This window comes from Endocarpon pusillum (assembly GCF_000464535.1).
Source record: "Endocarpon pusillum Z07020 unplaced genomic scaffold scaffold3350, whole genome shotgun sequence".
Classification (NCBI taxonomy): Eukaryota; Fungi; Ascomycota; class Eurotiomycetes; order Verrucariales; family Verrucariaceae; genus Endocarpon; species Endocarpon pusillum.
Genome location: NW_006916312.1, coordinates 118,348 through 141,781, shown reverse-complemented (window position 1 = coordinate 141,781; position 23,434 = coordinate 118,348). Strand labels below are relative to the sequence as shown.

The following is a 23,434-nucleotide window of genomic DNA, read 5'->3' as shown; positions in this document are numbered from 1 at the left end:
AACTATGGCACGTGTGCAGTAGATCTGATCCGCTGTCCCACTCGAGCAACCCTCGCGAGGACAGCTTGACCGAATTCCAGCGAATCGGACGCCCTGCCAGCCATCCCACAGCGCACAAAGAAGGGCCGACCGAGCCAGTCCCAGAACACCGGAGACTTTTCCCTGTTCGAAGGCTGCAGATCCGATGCAATGCAAGTCATGCTATCACACCCGGCGTGCTCCGCAACTGCAGCGTAGATCGTCGGCAGATAGCGTATATCGCAAGCGGGGACAAGCGCGCAATCTCAAAAGCAGCGACAGACACTAAGGAAAATGGCGGGCGGGGCGGAGACCACCTTCAGCCTTGCAGGGTGGAATCAACCAGTAATCACAACCACCATCCAAGCGCGGCACACCAACCACAAAGATGTCGCCACAGGCCTTTTCTTACCGCAGCCGACGTTCAAACAGTAGTAGGCACAATTTTGTCGTCAGAAACCAAAAGGGCACAAAATCACAATGAACGCCCCGCACTCCAGCAATGGATGAACACCCGCAAAGTAGAGAATTGGTAGGAGAGCGTAGGGAGACGGTATGCGCGAAACCTCTAATAATCGTCGTAACTTCGCCTGCTGGCTTTGGCATAAGCTTCTGGGTTTCTTCGTTCGGCTTTCGCTTTCATCGACCTATCCCCAAGAATCAGTGCCACAAATTCGCGGAACATCTTTGTTTGACGGCAGCGGCAGGACGGTGGTTGAGAAAAAATGCAATTGGTATGTCCAAGAGACTTACGTGGTTTTGCCTTTGATGTAGTCGATATCTCGTCGCGTTTCGCGAGCAGCTTGCATGCCTTCGTCAAAATTTTTACGTGCACCCTTAAGGCGACGCTGAGCCATTGCTTGCAATTCCGCTAATTCACGCTGTTTAGCGTTAAGCTGGCCAGATCTGCAAAGGGCACATCAGCGTAATTCTCGTAATATGCAAAAACAATCATCCGCAGGTGACGGTGTGGCGTCGTTCATGTTTCGGGATCAACGATAATTTCCGCACCAATCAGAGATCGTAGCGGGGCGGGAAAACAGTACTCACGTCTGCGCTTGCTTGGCAAGCGATTTGTCCATGCGGATTGGCTCGAATGCAGAATTCATCCGTTCGCTAAGCATATCCACAACATCAACGCCGGACGTCGAATTGTAGCTCTCGTAGTCGCTGCTTTGACTTGCGGCGTAATTGCTCGATCGCGCGCTGTAAGACTGGCCACTCGATCGGCTGCCGCTGTAGGTGGTGCTGGAATCTGACATCTCTGGGGGAGACATGGCAATGCGAGAGACTGGATAGTGATAGGCAGGTGCTTTGGACGGCATTGTGATAGGGAGAGTCTTTTGGGGCGCAGCAGCGTAGGAGTATTGACGACGGGCTGCGGCAGCCATTTTGAATGTTGTGCCTGAAGATGTAGAAGTATCGAAGTAACTAAAATGTTGCCAAGGCTATCTTGGGGATGACGGCGACAGGAGACAGTGGTAAGATACAAGAGATGGAAGTGATGGAAGACCAGTAGCACCAAGCAGGAAGTATGGGGCAGGTATGGATGGCAAGTGGTATGAGCTGAAGGCTGAATGTATTTGTGTGGTGGAGAAGGCTCAAGACAGATACTGAAGAAGTGATGGAAAAGGAAGAAGGAGAGAAAGGGGCTCGACAGGAAAAAGAACTCCCTTTTATACCCTTTCCCAGTGGGTCCGGATGCCAGTTGTCCCATGACGAGCTGGCCATCTCACCGTCCAGGCCCGGACCTATCGCATCCGTATCTCATCCCTCTGCCGACCCCGCTCCAGCAGGCCAATATGATCCAGCAGTGCTGCTCATTGAGCAAGAGACTAGTCCTCGTCTGTGGGAGCCCGGTGGCCGCGCTGCCCGGCACACGCTGAGATCGTCCAACGATCGTCGAGGGTTGCCCTCCATGCGTGAATTAGCCCTGGCACGGCGGAAATGCCTGGCCGGAGTGCACAGGGGATTGGGGGCTTAGGACTGCAGAAGCGATTGGTGCGATTGCAGAATTCAATTCTTCACGAGCATTAGCCTCGGGATCTAGGGGCGGAATGGGGCATTGTCGTTGGGCCAGAGGATTTGAAAGGCGTTGAAGGCGACCGCTGGTGCGTGGCATGGAAGTCTACGGGATTGTGATGTTGCTGAAAGCGGCGATGGAAAATCAACCACGCTAAAGAGGAGGCTGCATACAGTGCTAAGACACCCATTGCCCACATAGTAATGTACTGAGGCTGTCAACAATCTGCTGCCACTCGTTCCGGACACCTTGACGTGAGATTGCGAGCCGGAGAGAGGGGAGTAGAGAACACAGCAGGATCTGCTTTGAATGTACGGCCCAGTGCACATGGCTGGTCACTTCTGGCGGCCTTGATCCACTCGCTGTGATCATGGCTCATGTGTTGACAGTGGACTTTCCCACCTTCTGCCCAGCAGTCGCTGCTACATGAGGCTACCCTGACTAATTGTATAGGGAATGGGATTAGGATCTGCTCCAGACATCAACTCTACGCTTCTGACATGTCCCCGGCATGCAACTTCAACTCGGACATGCGCACTATGTGCTGGCCGGCACTAATTCAGGGAGACACATGCCCGTCAATTGAGGCAGCAAGAATGGATCGGTGGGTTAGAGAGGCCTACAAGGCCATCCTTCCAGCACCCATCAAGGTAACATGTGTTACATGTCTCTTACTACTATGGCTGCCTCAGGCGAATGCAGATATGATTAGTCATGAAGGCTCTGGCCAATCCGAATTCGCCGCTCTGTGCTCTGCTGCCCACCAAACCTATCAGCGCCTCGCGCCCGACATAAGGATATTGCCCACCTATAACAACAACAGGAAATATAGCGCCGCTCATGCAGACATCTGATCGTGCTATGGCCTGCTCCCAGCTCTCTGCTAACTCCGCCATCTGTGCAAACCATTACCTTTTGGGTATACCTCGTACACCTCCCGAAAATGCAGGCAGTGCTTCTCTTTACATCGCTCACTACTGGTCTGAAGTCAACAGGGAATCCCTTCAACTTCCGGCCCGGTCCCGTCGGTCCCGCAGAAAAATATGAGGTTTCTTTGGATCAAGCAGCGTCATCATCATTGTCCCCAGAGTGTTGAAATCCACCGGTTTCGTCAGGTAATCGGTGAAGCCAGCCCTGGCCGCGGCAGCCCGTTCTTCGGGCATAGCATTGGCGGTCAAAGCCATCACTGGTGTAGAGGCCAAGTTGTGGCTAGCTTCCCATTGTCGAAGCTCACGGCAAGTGTCGTAACCATTCTTTATCGGCATTTGAATATCGCACTGAAACTCATTAGTAAAGTACTTTCTCGCAGTCACACGGCCGGATGCCACTTACAAGTATAAGTGAATAATATCCTGGTTGCTTAGAGAAGACCATGTCCAGACATTCTTGACCATTCGTCGCTGTCTCGCTTGCAACTTCGACTTTCTTCAAGTATCGTAGTATGACCTAGTGCATGTCAGTCAAATTGTTTCTCTGGCATTTCTGATGTACTTACGTTCCGATTGACCTCGCTGTCTTCCACGAGCAGTATCCGATAGCCTTTTCCACTAAATGTGCTCTTGACCCGATCTGCCACGTTCTTGAAGGTCTCGGTCACAGACTGAGCGATATCCCGGTTACGATCTTTGCTCAAGTTTCGTTGTTGCGCCGGATCGAAGATCAACGCAAACACAGACGGTTTCACTGGTTTGTGCACCATATATGCAACCCGGCCTGCCTTCGTCAAGGCAGAATATTCATCTGCGATGTCACGTTTTTGGTAGTGGTCAGTAATGATCACTAAAATGGGTATGATAGTCGCGTTGAAAGTCAGCATTTGGCGCATGAACAGCATCAGGTCATGACTGATCGGCAGATCTAGGACGACATGCGTAAACACAGGCGTAGTTGCGCCATTCAAGAGATCTAGAAATTCTTGAATGGCGCTCAAGGTCGTGACATTGACGGCAATCTGATAAGGGACGACTTGCTCTATATGCTGCTTGACGGCGGCTCGAGCGTACTGTGCTGGACATATAACAACAATAGAGTAAATGGTTGGATGTATTGCGGAAAGAGATTTCGTTGAGAAGTTTTTACCGTTGTCAATGCTCCTTGACCGTCGCGTTGCGGGAAAAGCCTCGATGGCACTGTCGGTCAGGGCTTGCCTTTCGCTTAGTCTGGAGTTTTGTCGCCACCCGGAAGCGTCTACTTTGGCATACTCGGGGGTGGGAAGGAGAGAGGATACGGAGGACCGATCGGTCTGATGGCCCGAGAAAGAATGAATCGATGGATCTGAGCTGCCAGAAGATGCCGGAGCAGGAGATTGCGTTTCTGGTGATGCTACATACTTCGAAAGTCCAGGCGACTGAATGATCCCCTGTCGTGCTGGTAACCTGCTTTCGAGCCCTGGGTTCGAAGACGTGCGGGCTGTTTCCGATAGACTGGCCCTTTGACTGCCGGGCCGTGTAGCGGACGGTGAGCCCGGAGAGTCCCCTGAAGGAATTTCCACCCGGACAAAGAAGCTGAATGTGGAGCCTTGGTTCACTTCACTGGTGGCGCTCATCTGGCCGCCATGTAGCTCCACAAGCTGTTTCGACAAGAACAGACCCAGGCCAGAACCTGCATCGTGATTACTGGAGCCCAATATCTGCCCGAACTGCTTGAAAAGCCACTGAAATTCCGTTTCGCTAAAGCCCCTACCAGTATCGATGACTTCAAAAGCAATATATGCTATGTTTGGCTGGACCGCTTGGCCCTCCGCTGGCTCTTTCACGTAACATCTCGTGTATACCTCTCCGAGATCCGTAAACTTCACTGCATTCCCCATCAAATTGATCAACATCTGCCGGATCCGAAACGGGTCACCTCTGACAGTGGAGGGGACGTTCATGTCCACAGTATAGTTAAGCTGCAAGCCTTTGTCAATCGCACGGGGTGCGATGGTGTCAATGATTTCTTCCAACAGAGTCCTAATGTGGAACCACTTGAAAGCCAGCCTCATCTTGCCTGCTTCAACTTTCGTAACATCTAAAATGTTGTCCACAAGCTCGCGCAGGTTGTTGGAGCTGTTTTGAATCGTGTCAAGTGTACGCCGTTGATCAGGCTCCAAGGAGGACTCCACCAACCAGGGAATGCTACCCAAGATACCGTTAAGAGGAGTACGGATCTCATGCGACATGTTCGCAAAGAATTTCGTCTTGGACTCCATTTCAAGTTGCATTCTCTGATTGACTCTATTGAGTTCCTTTTCGAGCGCGCGTCGGTCGTTGATGTCTGTACAGGTGCCATACCACGATGCACGGCCGCCGTTCAAGAGATCGGACTCGACCTTCACGAGACGCACAAGGAACCAACGAAACTCACCGCCACGCGAGCGTAGCCTGATTTCGGTGGAGTATGATATCCGCCCATTCTCGTCCTGCTCTATCGTGACAACACCCTTCTGCACAAGGCTTGTCAAGGAAAGAGCATCTGCAGGGGATCGTGGTTCGTGGCGTCCCTGGGTAATTGTTTTGTCGGAAACCCCACTCGAACCCGACGCACTCTCCCTGGTGCTGTCGTTACCTTGAGAAGCCGATATGATACCACATTTCTCCAGATCATCGCGATGTACATGCTTTGTGAAGCCCAGATTCAGCGCTTCCTCAAGCGATTGGCCTGAGAAAGTTTGCCATTGCTCATTTGCCGAGACTATGCCGACGTTTTCCACAGCCTCAAACAGAATCTGGGGAATAGAATTGGCTAGTGCCTGGTATTTCGCGTTGCGGAGAAGAGTATCTCTTTCCTCGGCAGCCTTCGTCTCTGCGACATGCTGATCGTGCACATCAAGGAACGACCCGATCCAATATATCAACTGACCCGTGTGAGCAAGCAAAGGATTGGCTCTGAAGATGAACCATCGGTAATCACTATCATTGCTAAACCGTTTGACACGAATGTGCTGTGTCATTTGTGCGCCAGTCCTTAGAACCTGATTCCAACCTCGGACCAAAGATTGTCGATCTGCATCGTGTATATTCTGCCACGGATCTTTGTTGCGGACACCGTGGGGCTGTGCCTGAGTTCTAAAAGCATCGAACTTACTGTTGGTCCATATTAGTTCGCCTGTTTTGGGTTTCGCTAGGAAGAGCTGCAAAGGGACAGAATTCAACAGTAATTGCGACACTGAATCTGGTAAAGATCGATCGCCTGGATCTCGAGGAAGATTGGTACTATACGACGTTATCGAGAGATGACGAAGGCTACCGGGGTCATGCGCCTCAATAGCCGCTGGTTCCAGATGTAGCGGTTCGCCATCCAGCAGCTCTAGTACAGCTTCCTGTCTAGGAGAGGATGGATATGACGCACCGGCCCTTTTAGAAACTGGAGGTTTTATCCGTGCGAATTGTTGGGCAGTCCCAGCAGGCTTCTGTTTCTTGGTCCTGCCAAACGATTCTTCAGCACTAGATTGTCGAGGCTTCGAAGCTCCTATTGGTCCTGGAGTTCTTGGAAGATGTTGGAGCTGGCCCACAGGCTTGGTGCGCTTTGAAGAGAAATAACTATCAACCATTTCGGCACCAGTCCGCCCAGGTGTGGGTGGCAGGCCAGGCGTAAATCCTGTGCTTGCAGATTCGAGCACAGGCGTGCCAACGGGGCTACTCTTAGAGATGGTCGATCGCTCGCTAGGGCTCCTCAAACTCCCATGGGCAGACCGACGAAGCTCTTCCCCTGGCACTCGAGCTATCTGGCCGCTCAGCTCTGCCACAAGCTCAAGCTCGGAACTCTCGTCTGAGAATGTGCCTCCGAGCCCGAGACCTCTACTGTAGCGAGTCGGCGACCGAACATGTATCTGAGCCTCAAGGGAAGTGAACTGCTGCGCCAAAGAGTAGGAACTGGCAAGATGTGGTAGAAGAGCAGCTAGAGAGTGCCGGAGGCTAGGAGGGTACGGCGTGATAGAACTGAGCAAAGAAATGATCGCGGTTGGGAACCTCAAGTTCGAAGAAAGAGGTCGCCGGGATGGCACTGGTTGAATGAGAGGTATGTGGATCAAGCTTTTAGAACAATCCGTCCCGATTGCTACCACTGGTTGATTGACTGAATAATCATATGCTGTAGGTTCAGAATTAAAGGCTGTTTCATCTACATGCGCAGAATGAGTAAAGAATGGTGACTCAGAAGGATCGGCCCGGGCAGCAGGCGAAGGATGCGGGCTCTGACTCCATGGACTTGGCTCTGGTTGCTCGGATTCTTCATATCGACGTAAAAGGCTAGGCTTCTCAAGTGTCAGGAGCCTTGAAGTGCCTACCTCTGAGGCTTTCTGTGGTTGCGTACGATTCCTGTGCCGGCTTTGACGAACGCTGTTATCGTCTCCCTTTTGTCTCTCTGAAGATTTTGAGAGGCCGGGTGATACCGGGCTGTCTGCGAAGGACCTGGTCATGACAACTGGCCTACGCTTACCGAATAAGGCCGTGACACCCGTCCTTACGATGAGAGGGTCTTGTTCCGACTCCAAAGCGCGGAGAGCTTCGTACACCACCGCCTTGGTGCTCTGAGAGGCCGACTCGGAAGAGTAACCCATAGAGTCAGCAGCCGTTGCTGGCTCCTCTACTATGGTACCAGAATGCGGTAGGATATCTTCAACAGCCCGATGCGCTTCTAGTGCCGCAATTTCGTTACGTCCAGATATAGCACGAATGGGTCCGGGAGGTCTCTGCTGAGAAGTCTTTGTCATGGTGTCTGGTGTTACACCAGCAATCGAATGTCGGCTTTGTAGGAGTGGTCGTTTCAGGTCTGCTCTGAGTTGCAGCTTCAGATGCGTTCCACTTTGCGTATCCTCGGCACGCTTGCTAGGTAATTGATCTTGCTCTCGACCTCCCGCATGCTCTGAGCCTACCGTTGACTCGAGAAGAGAGGAGTCAGAGTGATCAACACCGAGCAGATTGAAAGAAGCCTTCTGACCCCATGGCACGTTTTCGAGATCTGTCATATCTCCCGGCACCGCAAGGGATGCTCTCTCCGCTCCATAAGCCTCGGCCAATATTTCTGTCACGCTTGTCCACCACGCGTCCAAGCCCGGCTCCGCATTGAGCAAAAGTACCAAGTCATAAAGGTCAGGGAGGGGATAGTCGGGGTCGTCCGGGATTTCATCATCTCTTGGACCCGATTGAAAATCTTGTCGATGCAATGGGGTGCCTGGCTCAGACGAGGACAGGTCCGCTGGAGTTGATCGTATATCACCTGGCTGAGGGACGTTTGTAGGGGAGAGAAGTGTAAATGGCTTGTGTCGAGGTCCTGAGAGCTGGCTTTGGCCTCTTGGAAGGCGTAGGGCCATGCGGGGGAAAGGATAAGATGGCGTGCGAACAGCGCCTGGTGTAGCAACATTTGCACCCTTTACGGTTCCCACCGACTCTGTTGAACCAGTAGCGACCGCCTGGACAGATTCTCCAGAAGAATTTGGATGCTCGGAGACACTTCGTCGTACCGCAATACTCCTTGGTAAAAACGGAGGCTCGCTTGTGGACATATGGTCACGCTTTTTCTGCTGGTCGGCCAGCGCATCCTCCATCCTCTTCCGTAGCCCTTCAATTGTATTGCCTCGTAGAATTCCCTGTGCCTGTTGTGTTGTCTCGAGTTGGTTGTTGTCTGCAGGCATCGCACAATGGTCCGAGGTCGGGTGCTCTATGGTATCTGCGTACGCTGGCGAAATTGACAGTCCTTGAGCGTCTGTGGTTGTGTGTGCTGATTCGACTAAGACCGTGAGGACCTGCCGCCGATCTCCACCCGAGTTGGCTGAATGACAGAATTTGCAACGACAATAACCGCATCCCCTCTCCTCCTTGTGTTCTGTAGACTTCAAAACCCAGACCTAGTCATGGAGGCTCGAAGGTATCATTGTGCTTGTCGAGTAGAGCGGTGTTCTTGGGACTGAGGCAGGCGCTGAGCAAGTAGTGTGACCTGAACTTATGACGATGATCGCACCACCAGCACAATGGAAGACCATGACCAGCACCGGCGAGCAGAACGCAGCCTGCATAAGGAAGAAGGACATCCACCAGACTGACCAGCGAGGGGCAGGACGGAGGACGATCTGACTACAGCATTAATTCACAATATAGGCAGGGGACGAAGCTTCAACTGCTATGTCGGACTTAATTTAGTGTCAACGCTGAGACAATGAAATGCTCAGGTTGGATCTTATGACAACAATATACTAATCCACAATATTTCTATCCTACTACCCCCTATGGTTACTACAATAGCATACAGTATGTACATGGACGCAACGGTTGATTAATGCAGGCATTTCTTTGGCTATATACTTCAACGGCGGATGCATCGAACGGCAGATCGACTCGGCTGCTGTTCGGAGGGCGATATGATTGTGTCAAGATCCTTAGGGCCACCAAAATCCCTTTGCACATCCCTGGCTGCGAATCCTCTCTGGTCGGATAGACTAAAACTGCCCGTTCACCTCATAGTCTTTGATCACGAGTACCCACAACCTAAAATTGTGAGACATCAGAGGTTCAAAAAAGTGTCGGGTCCAATTTTACGGGTGTCAGTTACGTAGGTGGCTTGACAGCCGGATCCAGAAGCCCAACCAAAGATTCAGAGGGCCTTCTTGTGATTGCGGTCATGTCATCCGGGCATGGGTTATAATAGAAAATGTAGACGCTAGCCCAAAAGTTCACAGACACAATTTCCGTGTTGGTCAATAAATCCCTTTGTAGCAGTCTTGGATACAAGTTATACATCAACGCCATCGCTCGAGATGATGCTTATTTAGTCGACTTTGATTGATCCGTAAATGCGCTGTACGAAAGCATAGGAGGCTAGGTATCCGATCGATCCTGCGCAGCAGTCACGTTAGCATGCGGTCGAACATCACAAGACAGGATCTTTACCGGTCAAAACGAACACCAAGAAGCCAACCAGAGCAGAATATCCTACATAGAGCACGGCTCCCGTTAAACCCCCGAAGCTGACTCTCATCATCCAGAAACCCAGCGCCATGATGAAGACATATACACCTGTCATCCCGGCTCCCAAAAATGCTCGCCAATGCCATCTGTAGTCCTCAGCACAAAGCAGGAAGTATACGAGAAGAATTGTGGTACAGGCAGTTGTGATAATCATTAGTGCGTAGCAGATGAAGAGAAAACCGAACATGTAATAAATCTTGCCGGTCCACAGAGAACTCATGATGAAATACAGCTCCACGAATATTGCGCCGAAAGGGAGAACTCCCGTCATGAGCAGCGATGGGAGCGGCCGAAGTGAGCGGGCACACGGAGGTATCTGTCGAGGAATCTGGTTGACCTTGGTCGGCGTGGAAAACGCCAGTTGCTTGAAAGCGAGCCAGCTTCCAGCGGCGCTCAGCGGAACACTGATGATGAACCAGATAGCAACGATCGCGATCATCGTAGTCAGCGGTACTGCTCCGCTCGAGCCCTTTCCCCACACCCACAGGTTGAGGAAGAAGAATGTGGTGAAAACGATGACCGGAACCAGGACTGGCGTGAGAATGATGTTGAGCTTCCATCGCTCACCGCCAAAAGTTTTGTAGGCACGAGACGAGACGTATCCACCCACAAATCCGAAAATGGTGTACAAGAGAAGAATGACAGTGGCCAGGAAGCCGCGGTTAGACGGAGAGAGGAATCCGAGCAGCGCAAAGACAAGAGTCAGACCTGTCATGATGAAAAGTTGAGCTCCATTGCCGAGGAGAACGCTAAGAAGCAGTGGATACCGAGCACTTCGAAAGACATCTCCATGTACCAGCTTCCAACCAGAGTCTTCTTGGACTCCATCCTCAACCACTGCCGAGGTACCAGTCAGGTCATCAAGGTTGTAAGAGTCCAGACGATTGTACCTTTCTATGTCTTTCCTAAGGGCTCTAAGGAGGATCATGCTGACCATACCCACCAGCAAGACCACGAAAATGGAAGAATTGATGAGCGAGAACCAATGTATCTTGGGGTCGTAAACGTGGAGATATTCATCCCATCTTGTCGCCCATGCCGTATCAGACAGCCTCCAGTATACACTATAGGTCCATGTCACCGGTGTCTCGCCATCTTCATTGAGGATCAGTGGCTGTGAGGAATCGCCACACTCAGCTTTTCCGTCACCAAGAACTTTCGAGTCTCTGTATGATTCTGGTTGCACAAGTATTCCCACAACACGGTACTGTTTGCCAGTGATACCAGCCTTGTGAATGTCGATGAGAATTTCCCAATGATTGTTCAATAATGTTTGACCATTTTTGTCGAATTGTCCCAGGGGAAATCCAGGACTGCGGAACAGCTCTTGGGTAAGAGGATCTTGGAGCAATTGGGCAGCTGGCAAACCGTCGACCAGCCAATTAATGTCGTATCCCTGCCAGATCTTGCGGTTGACAAATTTTGCGCTTCTTGCATCGAACTTTTGGGTTTCACACAAGGCCTTGCATGTCTCGTTCCGTGCCATATGCAACTGGAATGGAGATGTCTGAATCCTGTCACCAAATATTATGCTGCCCAACGACTCCCGCACCCACTCCGGGCCATTTTCAGGACGACAAAATCGAAAGGCATGGTGATAATAATCAAAAGACACGATGGCATGTAGCTGATCATCTCGTTGCGCGATTGCTGGAGTGAGCGCATTAACGTGGAGAGGTACGATAGCATCGAAGGTGTAGGAGGACGGTGCGACACCAGGTAGATAGAATGCTGTCGAGTATGATGACAATGCCACTAATAGAATCGCTTTCAGCGTCTCAGAATTCCGAAGAGCTGTTTTCCGCATTGTGAACATGTGGAGGAATGCCCACAAGCTGTTTCTAGCAGCTTGCTGAATTGATTATCATTGCAGCTACTTGTAATGTCGCAAATTAGTGATGCAGCACGCAAGGCAAGAAAATAGAGGGCTCTTATTCTGTTCGGTGAGAAGATTTGTTCAATGTTAGGATGTGACCTTGTGCCCAGCGCTGAGAGAGTCTCTTGGCGCGTAGATATACGTAGCAAGCTGGTCTAGGAGAAAACTTTGCGGGCCAGCGTTCTATCTTATATCGAACAGAAGGCTGTCATTGTGTACTTGTTCATCCTGTTACCCGCAAGCGATTCGTACAGCGTATCATCTGCTTAGTACAATACCAGTTCAAAAGTTTGAATCTGACTTAACCCCAACTTTATACTAAAAGGCGCATTTTCAACTGAACATTATACAACTTCTACAAAGATAGCTGTACTTAAAATTTTGAACACTTGGTTGTCCTCTCATACTTAAACTTAACGGTGGATTAATGTCAGGCTCACACGGAGATGACTCTCCTGCCCGTCTGTACTGGCACCCCAGCAACATAAGTTAGTGTAGCGGTAGGTCACCGATCAATGATCATAACCAATCAGTGAATCAGACTTACACAAAACTTCTGCTTTGAGGTCTCTTTTCACCATTAAGCCCATGGCTTAATAATTAATCTAATAGAGATGATATAACAGAATAAGAATAAACTCATTCTTGTGTTATGTTAACCCTAAACTCTCTAAACTATTAAGTAATTAGTTAAAAAGTACACATATATATATTGAACCAGTTGATTGATGATTGACATCGAGGTATTCTGCACATAGTCTGCTAACTAGACAATCCCATCTCGTGCTGCTGCGGTCTCTAGAATTTCATCAACCGTACGGAAGTGGATGTCTTGAAAGTATTTAGAACGTTGCCTTAGAACTTTCTCCTTCGGAAGCGCCAGCGCCCCAGAGTAGCTTAATATCTCGAAATGGCCCAGGAAAACGCTCTCAGGTGATTCATTGGCGGTAATTTGATGGATCGTGTTCGCTAGTGGCTTGTTCTGGCTCGTCCACTCTGGATCCCGCCTCTTTATGATCGCAAACAGATCATTCCACGAAAGCTGATCGCCCGAGAGATAGGTATGTTGCTCCCAGGGTTCTTTACTGTCGATCAGCACCGCGACAGCCTTAGCGACATCTCGAACAGGTGTGAGATCTATTATCTGGGTCCCGGGCCCATAAATAGTAAAGACCTTGCTTGAAAAATCCATTGGCCAGAGAGGACCCAGGTCACGTAAATAGCGTTGTGACTTTCTTACAACATAGTCTGTAAACCATGAATTGCAGATGATCGTCCATCTAATGCTCATCTCCTCTTTGAGTCTCTGATGTAGCGCTTTATTGGCGTCAGCAAGAAACATCGGCTGCTCGGGATAATCTTCGACGTTGTGAGTCCATTCTGATGGGATAAAGGTTTTGCATTTCCTCGATTGTATGCATGCTTCAAGCATGTTGAAGTGGATTTCGGTTGCCGCAGGAGGGTTGCTGAAATCTGCAATTGTCGACACTAATGCATCGCAGTCTTTCAAGACAGCAACGAGGGATGCAACGCTATAGTCGGTTACTCGGTGCTCAACTTTCTTCTCCTCGCGCTTTGGATTCCGCGTGAGTACTATTACGTCGTGTCCATATGTTGTAAGCTCCTCGATTAGATACTGGGCAACATTGCTTGTACCTGCGATAGCTACCTTCATAATTTGCTTTTATTTGATGTGTGTGTATGGGAGTGAACTAGGCTCTAATGGCATGTAGATAGATTCAGGATTGTGAAGAAATAGGGCAGAACGTCTAAGGATTGGAAGGAAGGGGCTTTTTATACCCTTCCAATGTCCTTTTAAGGCATTTCTCAGCAAAATGTAAGCATCGTATTAGTCTCTCATCCGATTGCTAATAATTGGTCTCTCAATGGCAAGATGGCGCGGCCAATGTGCCTTTCCGGCGCTTAGATAACGGTTCGGACGAGTGCTTACTACATAGATACGAGTTTGAAGCTGCGGGTGGTCATCGCAAACCCTCGTTGAAAGCAGCAGGGGCCGGCGCAGCTGCTCAATTCCTTTTCTCACTATATTGTTGTGGCTGCACGACATTTGTTCTGGTGCCAGAGTCAAAGTACGACCGGAAGCACTTCCACCTTACAGAAAGCAGTCGTATCAAATCTCAGATGATATTTGTGCCGCTCGACTATGACTAACTCAACTGCTGATAGTACCACACACGAGGTTCTGGTAGATTCTGTTTCTATCCTTGATCTCGGATGTATGGACGCAGCAATTGTCAAGGTATTTCTTCAGAAAGGACAATCTGTTTTTGTGTGGAACTGCACTCCGAACACACCAGTCTCGCTGGTAGCTTTGGGCGTAAAAACAACAATCACTCGAACACTGGGGTCACCAGGTAGTAGTAAAGAGGACCAGTTTCGCACTGTCCGCCAAGACGGCAGGTTTTCTGGCCCTCTTGGTGACTGAGTCATAGTGTGAAGGCTTGCTACGATAGGATGCATAACTATTAAATGTAACCCTCAACCCCCTTGTAAATTTAATATTTAACGACGTTCATACGGATACCCTTGTCGCGCTTGTACGAATGACGTACCACCCTGGGGGTCATTCCACGCGTTCAACGCGTTCGACGCGTTGTCAATCAACCAAGATGCCAGGCAGTTATAGTTGCCAATCGGATGCACACTCGATATTAGATAGATAGTAGATTAGGCCCAATCGAGCGATTATGTGGCGTTCTATCTTGGCGTTAAAAGCTGTTACCACTGCACTAGGTATGCCTCCTACCGTAGTTCAGGCGCCCCGGGGGGGGGGGGGCATCTTCCCAAAGCGGGGTGAGCTGGTCGTGGATTTACCAACCCTTGGCACCAGATTCGGAGAAGAGACATATTGATATGACTCTGCTAATCTACTTAGAGACGATATGAACCATAATCCTTCATCTCACAAATAGCAAAGCACACATAGGTACATAGAAATAAAGCTGGCGCCCGTTCAAACTTCAATCCAGAGAAGGGTGATTTCTGCTTCTTACCATCTTTCGCCACTCCTACCAAAGAGAGGCTTTGAAGGACGTGCTTTGGGATATTGGCGACCTTAGTAGGTTAGGCCCGTAACATTCAACTCGATCTTTCCTACACCTATGGGCACATAATTATGGTACTACCTGGTAGAATAGTCAAGATGGATCAAGATCTCCACCGCTTAACAGGAGCATTGTCTCCGGCTTCCACGTGTATTGGCCGTCATAAACCTTCAATTGAACCTACACCATGCAAAGCAATAACAATTCATCTCTCAAGGTCGTCAGGGCTCCAGAAAAGCCAGGTACATAAGGAGCCCGCGAGCTCAAAAAGGTGCATCATGGGTATAGCAAGTCAGACCAAACCATCATAAAGTGAAAGCGCCGATACTATGGTCTCATCTCGCTTGCTCCCTTCCTTGAATTCGGCCATATCAAGGCTTCCGTTTTCGTCCTTGTCCATCATCCGGAATATCTTCCTTACTCGCTTCTCGGGGGTATCTTCGTCTTCTGGCAACTTGACCATAGACCCAACCTGTTCAGTAAGCATCAGTCAAAGTATTTTTTCATGCTCTTTTCGCAGGTGCTTACCATCTTATATATCGCTTCTACGATTTGCAGCATCTCTTCATAGCTGATCTTGCCATCGCCGTCGATATCATAGAGTTGGAAAGCCCAATCCAGCTTGTCCTCCATCTTGCCTCTGCTTGTGACACTAAGCGCACAGATGAATTCTTTGAAGTCGATTGTGCCACTATTGTCCGCATCGAAGACTTTAAAGACGTGATTCGCAAATGAACTCGGGTCACCAAAAGGAAAAAATTGTCGATAAATCTTCTGGAACTCTTCTTTTGTGAGAGTACCTGACGGACAGTCCTTTAGAAATCCTGTTCGCAATGACCTCAGTATTCCATAATGAAATTGCAGCAAAGGTCCAACAAACCTTTGTACCACTGCTGTAGTTCTTTCTTGTCAAAGTGTGTAGATTTTTGTAGTTCCTCCAGCTGTTGAGGTGACAGCTTCGATTGACTGGTAACGTCAGTGTCCCGTCCTGGACAGAAGCCCGCCACCAAGGGATTGGAAAGGTGAAGAGTGTATGCGCAGCAGCTTGCTGGGTCACTTACGATTTTCCCATCTTGTCGCGTCAGAGCTCAAGACCCTCTTAGGTAAGCGAACAAGAAGCGCGCAAGCTCCTCAGAGCGACAATCACACAGTTTCTCTGCTTCCTGCTTCTATGAACGGTGGCGTCAGGGAAATGTAAATGAGGCGGGGTTAAGTGGTAGATTAGCGAAATCCTCAGATAACCGAGACGTGGGAAATAAGATGATTGGACCCTGACACAAGGATTTCGAAGGAGTAACAGGTGTATGCATCAAGGTGAATCAGGTATCATGAAATTTACGGCAGTCGAAAGGAGCTCTCAAATGAGGAACTTCATGCGACCTAGCGTGCCTCGGGAGGGGCAGTTGTAAGTATTCCGGCAGTCATCGACAACCCAGCCAAGCGATTCGAGCTTAACCGTAGCTCCAGAATTGCTATCACCCATGATGCGGCTCTGCAAGCCATCCCGGCCAGCCAAAACCACAGATTGCTGATCATCCTCATCAGATTGCCTCACGTTTCCATTGCTCTACTCCAGCAAAGATGCCTGGTTGGTGTACAAGACATCCACAACATTGCTCAGCTTCTCGATGGTCTCCAACGCCGCATCGTAACCCTGATCACGTTCTAGCTCATCGTATACAATCAAACATCCTGCACCTTGATCTAACACGCCAATGATGACCTTATCCAGAATCATCTGTGATAGCTTTCGTTCGACCTGCTGAGTATCAAGACCAACCATCTTGGCGATGTGGTCGATCTCTACTCTGCTAAATGGCTCAATGACCTTGATGAGATTTTGTTCGAGCATGGCATCGTAGAGACGTCTCAAATGGTTCCGTATGAAGATGTCGCTTCCGAGTTCGAACCGGTAATCCGATAGTGCCTGTTCGTATTCCTCCAACGATCGATTTGCATGGGCTCTGGCGACAGCTTTCATTGCTTCGAGGTTCGTTCCAGCATATTTTTGGGCCTGCTTTGACCCCAGTAATGATGTCACATCGTCCACCAAATTCAGCATGATTTTACAAAGAAGCATGTACTGAAGCGCAGAAGTCGCCTTAGACCCTTCATCTTGCGAATGATAACCTTCGAGTGCTTCGATGAAGTAGGAGAATGCTGTTGTGAAGTCTTTGTCTTCTGCATGAAGCATGCCGCTTTGCATATCCAGACCAGCCTGTAACAGCGGCGGTGTATAGACTGAAGCTGCTGACGTTCTTGCAGAGGTCAGAGCAGCTCTTGCTTTTGATTGATTCGTCAGAGCGTGATACACTCTAGACTCGAGCAATTGTACCTCAACCAGCACAAGCTTGTCGTCCAAACGCTTCAGTTCCCTAAGCAATGAGTTGATAAGCGTCAGAGCATCGTAATACGCTTGTTTATGCATGTAAAGGCTAACTAGTCGGGTCTCCAGGTTTTGTCGCAGGAATGATCGTTTTTCAGAGATTGCCCAGTCTATGCAAGATTTTGTCACGGATATCTGCGTCTCCAAAGAATTCGGAATGTCACCAAAGAAGTCAAGAAGCTGGCGGACTATAGGCTAGTCAGCTTCATCCAATCGAGCCGTAGTTATAGACGCTGACCTAGCTTAGCTGTCTTCGCCTTCGCAAAGGAAGAGAGGGTCAAGCGGCTGGACTTGATAAGCTCTGCCAGCTCATCGGCCTTCTTATTGTCTCGATACAGCTCCCCAAGACCTACCAAAGCGCTTTCGTAGTCTTTTAATGCCTGCTCATTGGAGCCAGGCGCCTTCGACAGGACGTCCTTGTACATTGTTTCTGCTTTGGAAGGATTCTTCCTTGATAGGTCTTTCGCGTCCGCCATCTTTACAGCATTGCTGGGAGGTGGCGCCATTGTTGTAAGTGAGCTTGGAGAAAGACACCTTGTTGAGGAGTATAATGCAACTCAGTTGGCGGTAGGTGTAAGCCCTTTGCACATTCGAGCGAGTGGTATGTGCTGTAACTGAGATGACTTCCTTGTGATGGAGCGGCCGCTGTTTTTATTTAAGCCTGCGTTGATCAGCACTCGGAGATTGCCATCCGCAGCTTAAGCCTCCAAAAAATTTTGGCTCGATAGAGCAATCCTTTCAGCGTTGTTTAACGCAGTACGCCTGGCTATGGTATGTTTCATGTCGAGCCGTAGATGGAAACTGACAATTTCGCAGAAGATTAAATCTCTCTCGCGGTCTACAGCCGCTCATCAGGCGCCAGGCTCGAACGTCACTCATCAGCCCCGCAACCTCGATCCCACCCAACATCCATTTGCCCAATCCAGGGAGTATACACGTGCCCTAAACGCTGTGAAACTGGAGCGTATGTTCGCTGCCCCGTTCGTCGGGCAGCTAGGTCAAGGACATGTTGATGGTGTCTATACCCTGGCAAAGGATCCCGGGTCATTGCAACGCCTTGCTAGTGGAAGTGGAGATGGAGTCGTGAAAATCTGGGATCTCACAAGTCGCGAAGAGGTGTGGCAGACACGTGCACATGAGAACATAGTCAAGGCTACCTGCTGGACTCCAGATCGGAAGTTGTTGTCATGCGGAGGAGATAGAACCGTGAAGGTTTGGGATCCCTACAGCGCCGAAAGCAAAGCTCCTCTTCTTGCGACGTATCTAGGTCAAGCCGGCTTCACAAGCCTATCACACCATCGTAGCCAATCCTCTTTTGCCGCTTCGTCGGCCTCTATCTCGATCTATGATTTGAATCGACCTTCCTCCGCCCCAACGCAAACCTTACAATGGCCGACTTCTACTGACACTATCAATGCTGTTTCATTCAATCAGATCGAAACGTCTATCCTTGCTTCGACCGCTCTCGATCGTGCCGTTGTATTGTATGACCTCCGAACCTCTTCAGCATTGTCTAAAGTGGTTCTGAGACTTGCATCCAATGCCCTTTCCTGGAATCCAATGGAAGCGTTCAATTTTGCTGTTGCGAATGAGGACCACAATATCTATATCTTTGATATGAGACGGCTCGATCGCTCCTTGAATGTTCTGAAAGACCACGTTGCTGCAGTGATGGATGTCGACTTCAGCCCCACTGGTGAAGAATTGGTAAGCGCCTCATATGACAGGACGATACGGCTGTGGAACCGCGATCGGGGTCATTCTCGTGATATCTACCATACTAAGCGCATGCAAAGAGCTTTCGCTGTGCTGTATAGTCCTGACAACCAGTACGTTATTTCTGGCTCGGATGACGGCAACGTTCGGCTCTGGCGTGCCAATGCCTCTAGCAGGAGTGGTGTCAAGTCTGCACGTCAACGGCAGAAGCGCGAGTACGACGATGCTCTTGTGCGTCGATATGCCCACATGCCTGAGGTTCGAAGGATCAAACGTCACAGGCATATTCCCAAAAGGATTAAAAAGGCTGCCGATATCAAGGGTGAAGAATTGAAATCGCTAAAACGAAAGGGAGAAAACGTTAGAAAGCACAGCAAGAAAGGATCGATGCCTCGACAAAGCGAAAGGGAAAAAATGGTTCTTGGAATTGAGAAATGAGGTTTGGTTACATGCTCAGCAGCTGTGCCATTTACTTGATTAGGTTAGGAAGCCGTGGGGAAGTCCTGCACGTCTCAGCTAAAATAAGTGCAGTCACTTTCATGCCTTTTGCGGCTTTGAGAGGTTGCTTATGAAGTATGCCAGTGGTTCCACTGGGAGAATCAGTCAGATGGCAGCCTCCTTTACACAGCAGAGTGCCCCAATAACGTTGCGAAAAGGAGAAGTTTAGCATAGCATTGTTTGCCCAAAGCGGCCATGCTTCTATATGCAACCGACGCTACGATCGAAATTGGGAGGAAGAGCGCCGCATTTGGGATAAGGAAGATCGGACGGGGACAACGAAGACAAAGAGAAACAGTAGCGACGAAAGAGGACTTTGTGAGACCTGTTGCTATGTTATAGACCTCATATTTGTAGGAGAAACAGCGATACACGATAGGTTACAATCGATATTGTTGTCCGAGTTTGTCCTTCGACGGTAGATTATTATGGCAAGAGTTCAAGGAAGTAGACGAGGTTTCAACCGAGGACGTGGCCAAGTCTCATTTGCGCATGTCGGCAAAAACAACAACAACAATAACACTGTCCAGAAGAATTTCAATGATTCATCTTCAGGAAATAGTCGAGGCAAGTTCAAGAATCGGGGAACCAAGGGCAATCCAAACAAGCAGAAGAATTACAGCAAGTTTACAAGTAGTGATGCTCATGCAGAGGGCAGTAGCCTCGAAAATGATTTAGACAAGATTCTTCACGCAAGCACATTGGCCAAACACATAGACCCTCCCTTCACCGAACTGGAAGACGACTTCTCAAGACTGAAAACACAGACCATACAACTAGCAACACTTGTCCTACATCTTCAGAGCAAGCTCGTTTCTGATCTGCCGAAGCCGAAGAAACCGCATCCTCCTGAAGCGATTGCGATTGGAAGATCCCTTCCACCAGATATCTCGAGCTCCGATAAAATCCAAACAACCACTTTCAAAGCACACCTGATCAAGACAGCTCAGCCTACCGCAAGCGACCCTCTCTCCATTATCTATTCATCTACCACCAAGCCGTGGTCTCCCAGACGTCCTCCAACCAATACCCCTAAAGCCCTCCAAACCCCTGGCACACCTGCTTGGGCAGGGAGCCCGATGAGCGTTGATATGGCATCCCCTTCCAACACGCAATTGACTCCGACGCTGGACCGCTTGCTAGACGAGCTTCACGAGGCGATCCAAAATCGGGATGGCGAGCGTATTGCGCTCGACCTGCAGATCGAGCCTCCGCTTGCTCAGGCATACACCGACCTATCGCGTGAGCTTCAAAAGCATTATCCTTGGGGCAAAGATCAGCACTTGCGGACTCTTTGTGAGAAAGTCTTGCCCAAGAGTCCAGATGGAGCCAAGATTGCGTGGGAATCATTCGCAGGCCATCTTCTCCAGTACTTGCAATTTATCAGAGATTATGCTCCCCACAATCTCCTAAAAAACAATAACGATATTAAGAGACTGCTCAAGTGGGTAAGAAAGAGGCCTATTCCTACAATAATCTCTGCTAACTCACCTCCTAGTACATCCTGTATCTGCCTCGGTGATGTCACCTATGGTGTTGTTATCCTGCCAACTGTCCTCTACTTGTCCAAAGTGCTGGCCAAACTTGCGCTTGGATTAGACAGAAGGCCCGATCTTGTGGCGCAGCTTATGAAAGAGCACCATACAGGTGACAGCGAAGACATCAAAGAGAGAGTCACCTTTGTCGAAGATGCTGCCAATACCATTCGCGAAGCATTCATTAAATGTCTGAGTGACAAAAGCGGCTCAGGTGGGTTTGGTAGAAATGCTGCACCCGAGGGCAAACGCATTGGCATATACAAAACAGGCAATCTCTGCCTGAAGCTCCTTTTCCAATGTCGAAAGTTATCAAGTGCAACTACCATGTTCGTCTCTATTGATGCGCAAAGTCCACTTCTATCACATTATCCAGCGCCGCAGCGAGTGACGTATCTTTATTATCTTGGGCGATACCTTTTCGCGAATAACCACTTCTTCCGTGCACAGCTGGTATTGCAAGCTGCATATGACCAGTGCCATGCTGAGGCGCTTCGGCACCGAGAGCTCATACTGGTGTACTTGATCGCATCCAATATGTGTTTGGGGCGCTTTCCCTCATCGAAGCTCCTGCTGAGGAGAGAAGCTACCCGACTGGCCAAGCACTTCCTTCCCCTCTGTCAAGTCATCGCACTTGGTGATTTGTCTGGTTTTGAAGAGCATCTGAGCCTGAACAACCCACATGGACAATGGTTCTTTCAAAGGAGGTTGTTGCTACAATTCCGCAACAGATGTGAAGCCCTGGTATGGAGATCTCTGGCCCGTCGTGTCTTCATTGAGGTAGGCTTCCCAGGAGGCGAAGACAACAAAACTCCATTTCTCCGACTGCATCTACTTCAAGCCGCTGTTCAGTGGCTTAATGTGAGGAGGCTGAAGTCGCCTCCGCAAAAACCCGCAACGAACGTGCAATCATGGGCTTCACCGCTCCGGGACAACGCCCAAACGCAGTTCGATATTGACCCGGGAAACCGTGCCGCAAAAGCCGTTGATCCCGAATTTGCGGGAATGGAGGATGTGGCCGCAGACGTTGGATTTGACCTTGAGTCCGGTGCTTATATTGGACGAACTGAGAACCAGAGGAAGTACCTTGCAAGTAATGGAGCCGATACGAAGCATCCGAAGCCACAGTTACATCCTACAATAGACGAAGTCGAATCTATTATGGCGTCGCTGATCCAGCAAGATTTGGTTGTTGGATTCTTGACACACAACAATCCACGCTTTGCGATTCCTGGTGCAAAGACAAGGGGTGCTCTGGCGGTTGGATTCCCCTCTATTTGGCCGGTCATCAAGGCACGCAGGCAAGAGGATCAAGTACCTGGCTGGGTCAAAGAAGATGGTAGACACAACGTCTTCGGTGGAGGTGCATTTGGTGGTCCCGGAGGAGGCGGAAGGGTTGTCAATCTTAGCGGTGCTAGGCCGGTCGGTGTAGGAGCTGTATGAGCGAAGGTGGCATGGGAGGTGGGAGCGTTCTGGTCCACTCAGCCGCTCGGACTCTGTCGCTCTACTCCGTCGGTTTTGGTTGTCGGGGCGAGCAAATAGAACGGATTGTGTCTATTGGATATTGAATGTACTCAAGCTCGCCGCTAAACTTCTCCGTCCGCTTCAAAGCAGGGTCACCATGTTTTGCTAGATTCCGTTGTCTCTGCGTACCTAGGTGTCTTGTAGGAAGCGTAATATCCCCTTTTCTATTGGAAAGAGGACCAAGGGGTCGGTGGTAAACCTCGGCAAACTACAACTCGTAGCCAGCTGCTGCTGGGGTGAATCAGACAGATTAAGTATACGATGTTTGGTCTTTAAACAAGCCTCGTTAATGCTGCGAGATGATCGCCTAGACAATCTAGCAAATGACATGCATGCAGGTGGCATGCGGTACAGGGCCGCTGGAAGGCCAAAATCCCTCTAACTACTCCGTACTCCGTACTACAACATTAATTCATGGTAAACACGTCAGCCGCAGGAAGCGAATTCGGGTAGAAGCTGACCACAGCTTGAACTACTAGTAGGTAATAGGCCATTAGGTCTATTAGTTCCGCCGGATCTCAGGCCGGAGCTTAGACCTTCCGAGACAACAAGCGCAGTGGGACCAAGTCCAAAATGCGATGCGATGCGATGCGATACGTTTCCTTCCCGGAACCAGTAGTTAGTTTATCTACTCCTTAAGTTGTTGTTCCCAGACCTTCAAGAGCAGCAAGAGGATCCTTGTCTAACACTGGGCACCAATGGTTCTGTTGTCACCCGTACTGCGCAGGATCAGGCCACCTATGCAGTGCTTTGTTAAAGATGTTAGGGGAACATGGGCGTTGTTCCCTCCTACTAATACTAATAACTAGTTGCACTGATGTATGTGCAGGGTTTCTTTTGCCAGAGGTTT

The 23,434-nt window shown here is 49.6% G+C and overlaps 8 protein-coding genes across 8 annotated transcripts; 2 read left to right on the top strand and 6 right to left on the bottom strand.

Moving 5' to 3' along the window:
- Positions 1–586: 586 nt before the first annotated feature.
- On the bottom strand, positions 587–1,409 carry EPUS_01698 (uncharacterized protein; the record flags this gene model as incomplete). Its single annotated transcript, XM_007804303.1, has 3 exons — positions 587–665; positions 772–924; positions 1,069–1,409. 3 exons carry the CDS (start codon positions 1,407–1,409, stop codon positions 587–589), a joined length of 573 nt encoding a protein of 190 aa, XP_007802494.1.
- A 1,636-nt stretch (positions 1,410–3,045) lies between these two features.
- EPUS_01697 (uncharacterized protein) lies at positions 3,046–8,654 on the bottom strand (the record flags this gene model as incomplete). Its single annotated transcript, XM_007804302.1, has 3 exons — positions 3,046–3,318; positions 3,374–3,487; positions 3,537–8,654. 3 exons carry the CDS (start codon positions 8,652–8,654, stop codon positions 3,046–3,048), a joined length of 5,505 nt encoding a protein of 1,834 aa, XP_007802493.1.
- Positions 8,655–9,886: 1,232 nt separating this feature from the next.
- EPUS_01696 (uncharacterized protein) lies at positions 9,887–11,791 on the bottom strand (the record flags this gene model as incomplete). The annotated part of the gene is made up of 1 exon (XM_007804301.1): positions 9,887–11,791. The coding sequence occupies one exon, from the start codon at positions 11,789–11,791 to the stop codon at positions 9,887–9,889; it is 1,905 nt and encodes a 634-aa protein (XP_007802492.1).
- Positions 11,792–12,626: 835 nt separating this feature from the next.
- Positions 12,627–13,535, bottom strand: EPUS_01695 (uncharacterized protein; the record flags this gene model as incomplete). Its single annotated transcript, XM_007804300.1, has 1 exon — positions 12,627–13,535. One exon carries the CDS (start codon positions 13,533–13,535, stop codon positions 12,627–12,629), a length of 909 nt encoding a protein of 302 aa, XP_007802491.1.
- A 1,682-nt stretch (positions 13,536–15,217) lies between these two features.
- On the bottom strand, positions 15,218–15,997 carry EPUS_01694 (Calcium-binding protein NCS-1; the record flags this gene model as incomplete). The annotated part of the gene is made up of 4 exons (XM_007804299.1): positions 15,218–15,397; positions 15,454–15,725; positions 15,806–15,891; positions 15,987–15,997. The coding sequence occupies 4 exons, from the start codon at positions 15,995–15,997 to the stop codon at positions 15,218–15,220; spliced, it is 549 nt and encodes a 182-aa protein (XP_007802490.1).
- Positions 15,998–16,492: 495 nt separating this feature from the next.
- EPUS_01693 (26S proteasome regulatory subunit rpn6) lies at positions 16,493–17,817 on the bottom strand (the record flags this gene model as incomplete). Its single annotated transcript, XM_007804298.1, has 2 exons — positions 16,493–17,499; positions 17,550–17,817. 2 exons carry the CDS (start codon positions 17,815–17,817, stop codon positions 16,493–16,495), a joined length of 1,275 nt encoding a protein of 424 aa, XP_007802489.1.
- Positions 17,818–18,091: 274 nt separating this feature from the next.
- On the top strand, positions 18,092–19,465 carry EPUS_01692 (uncharacterized protein; the record flags this gene model as incomplete). Its single annotated transcript, XM_007804297.1, has 1 exon — positions 18,092–19,465. One exon carries the CDS (start codon positions 18,092–18,094, stop codon positions 19,463–19,465), a length of 1,374 nt encoding a protein of 457 aa, XP_007802488.1.
- Positions 19,466–19,953: 488 nt separating this feature from the next.
- EPUS_01691 (uncharacterized protein) lies at positions 19,954–22,503 on the top strand (the record flags this gene model as incomplete). The annotated part of the gene is made up of 2 exons (XM_007804296.1): positions 19,954–20,969; positions 21,024–22,503. 2 exons carry the CDS (start codon positions 19,954–19,956, stop codon positions 22,501–22,503), a joined length of 2,496 nt encoding a protein of 831 aa, XP_007802487.1.
- Between the last annotated feature and the right edge of the window lie 931 nt (positions 22,504–23,434).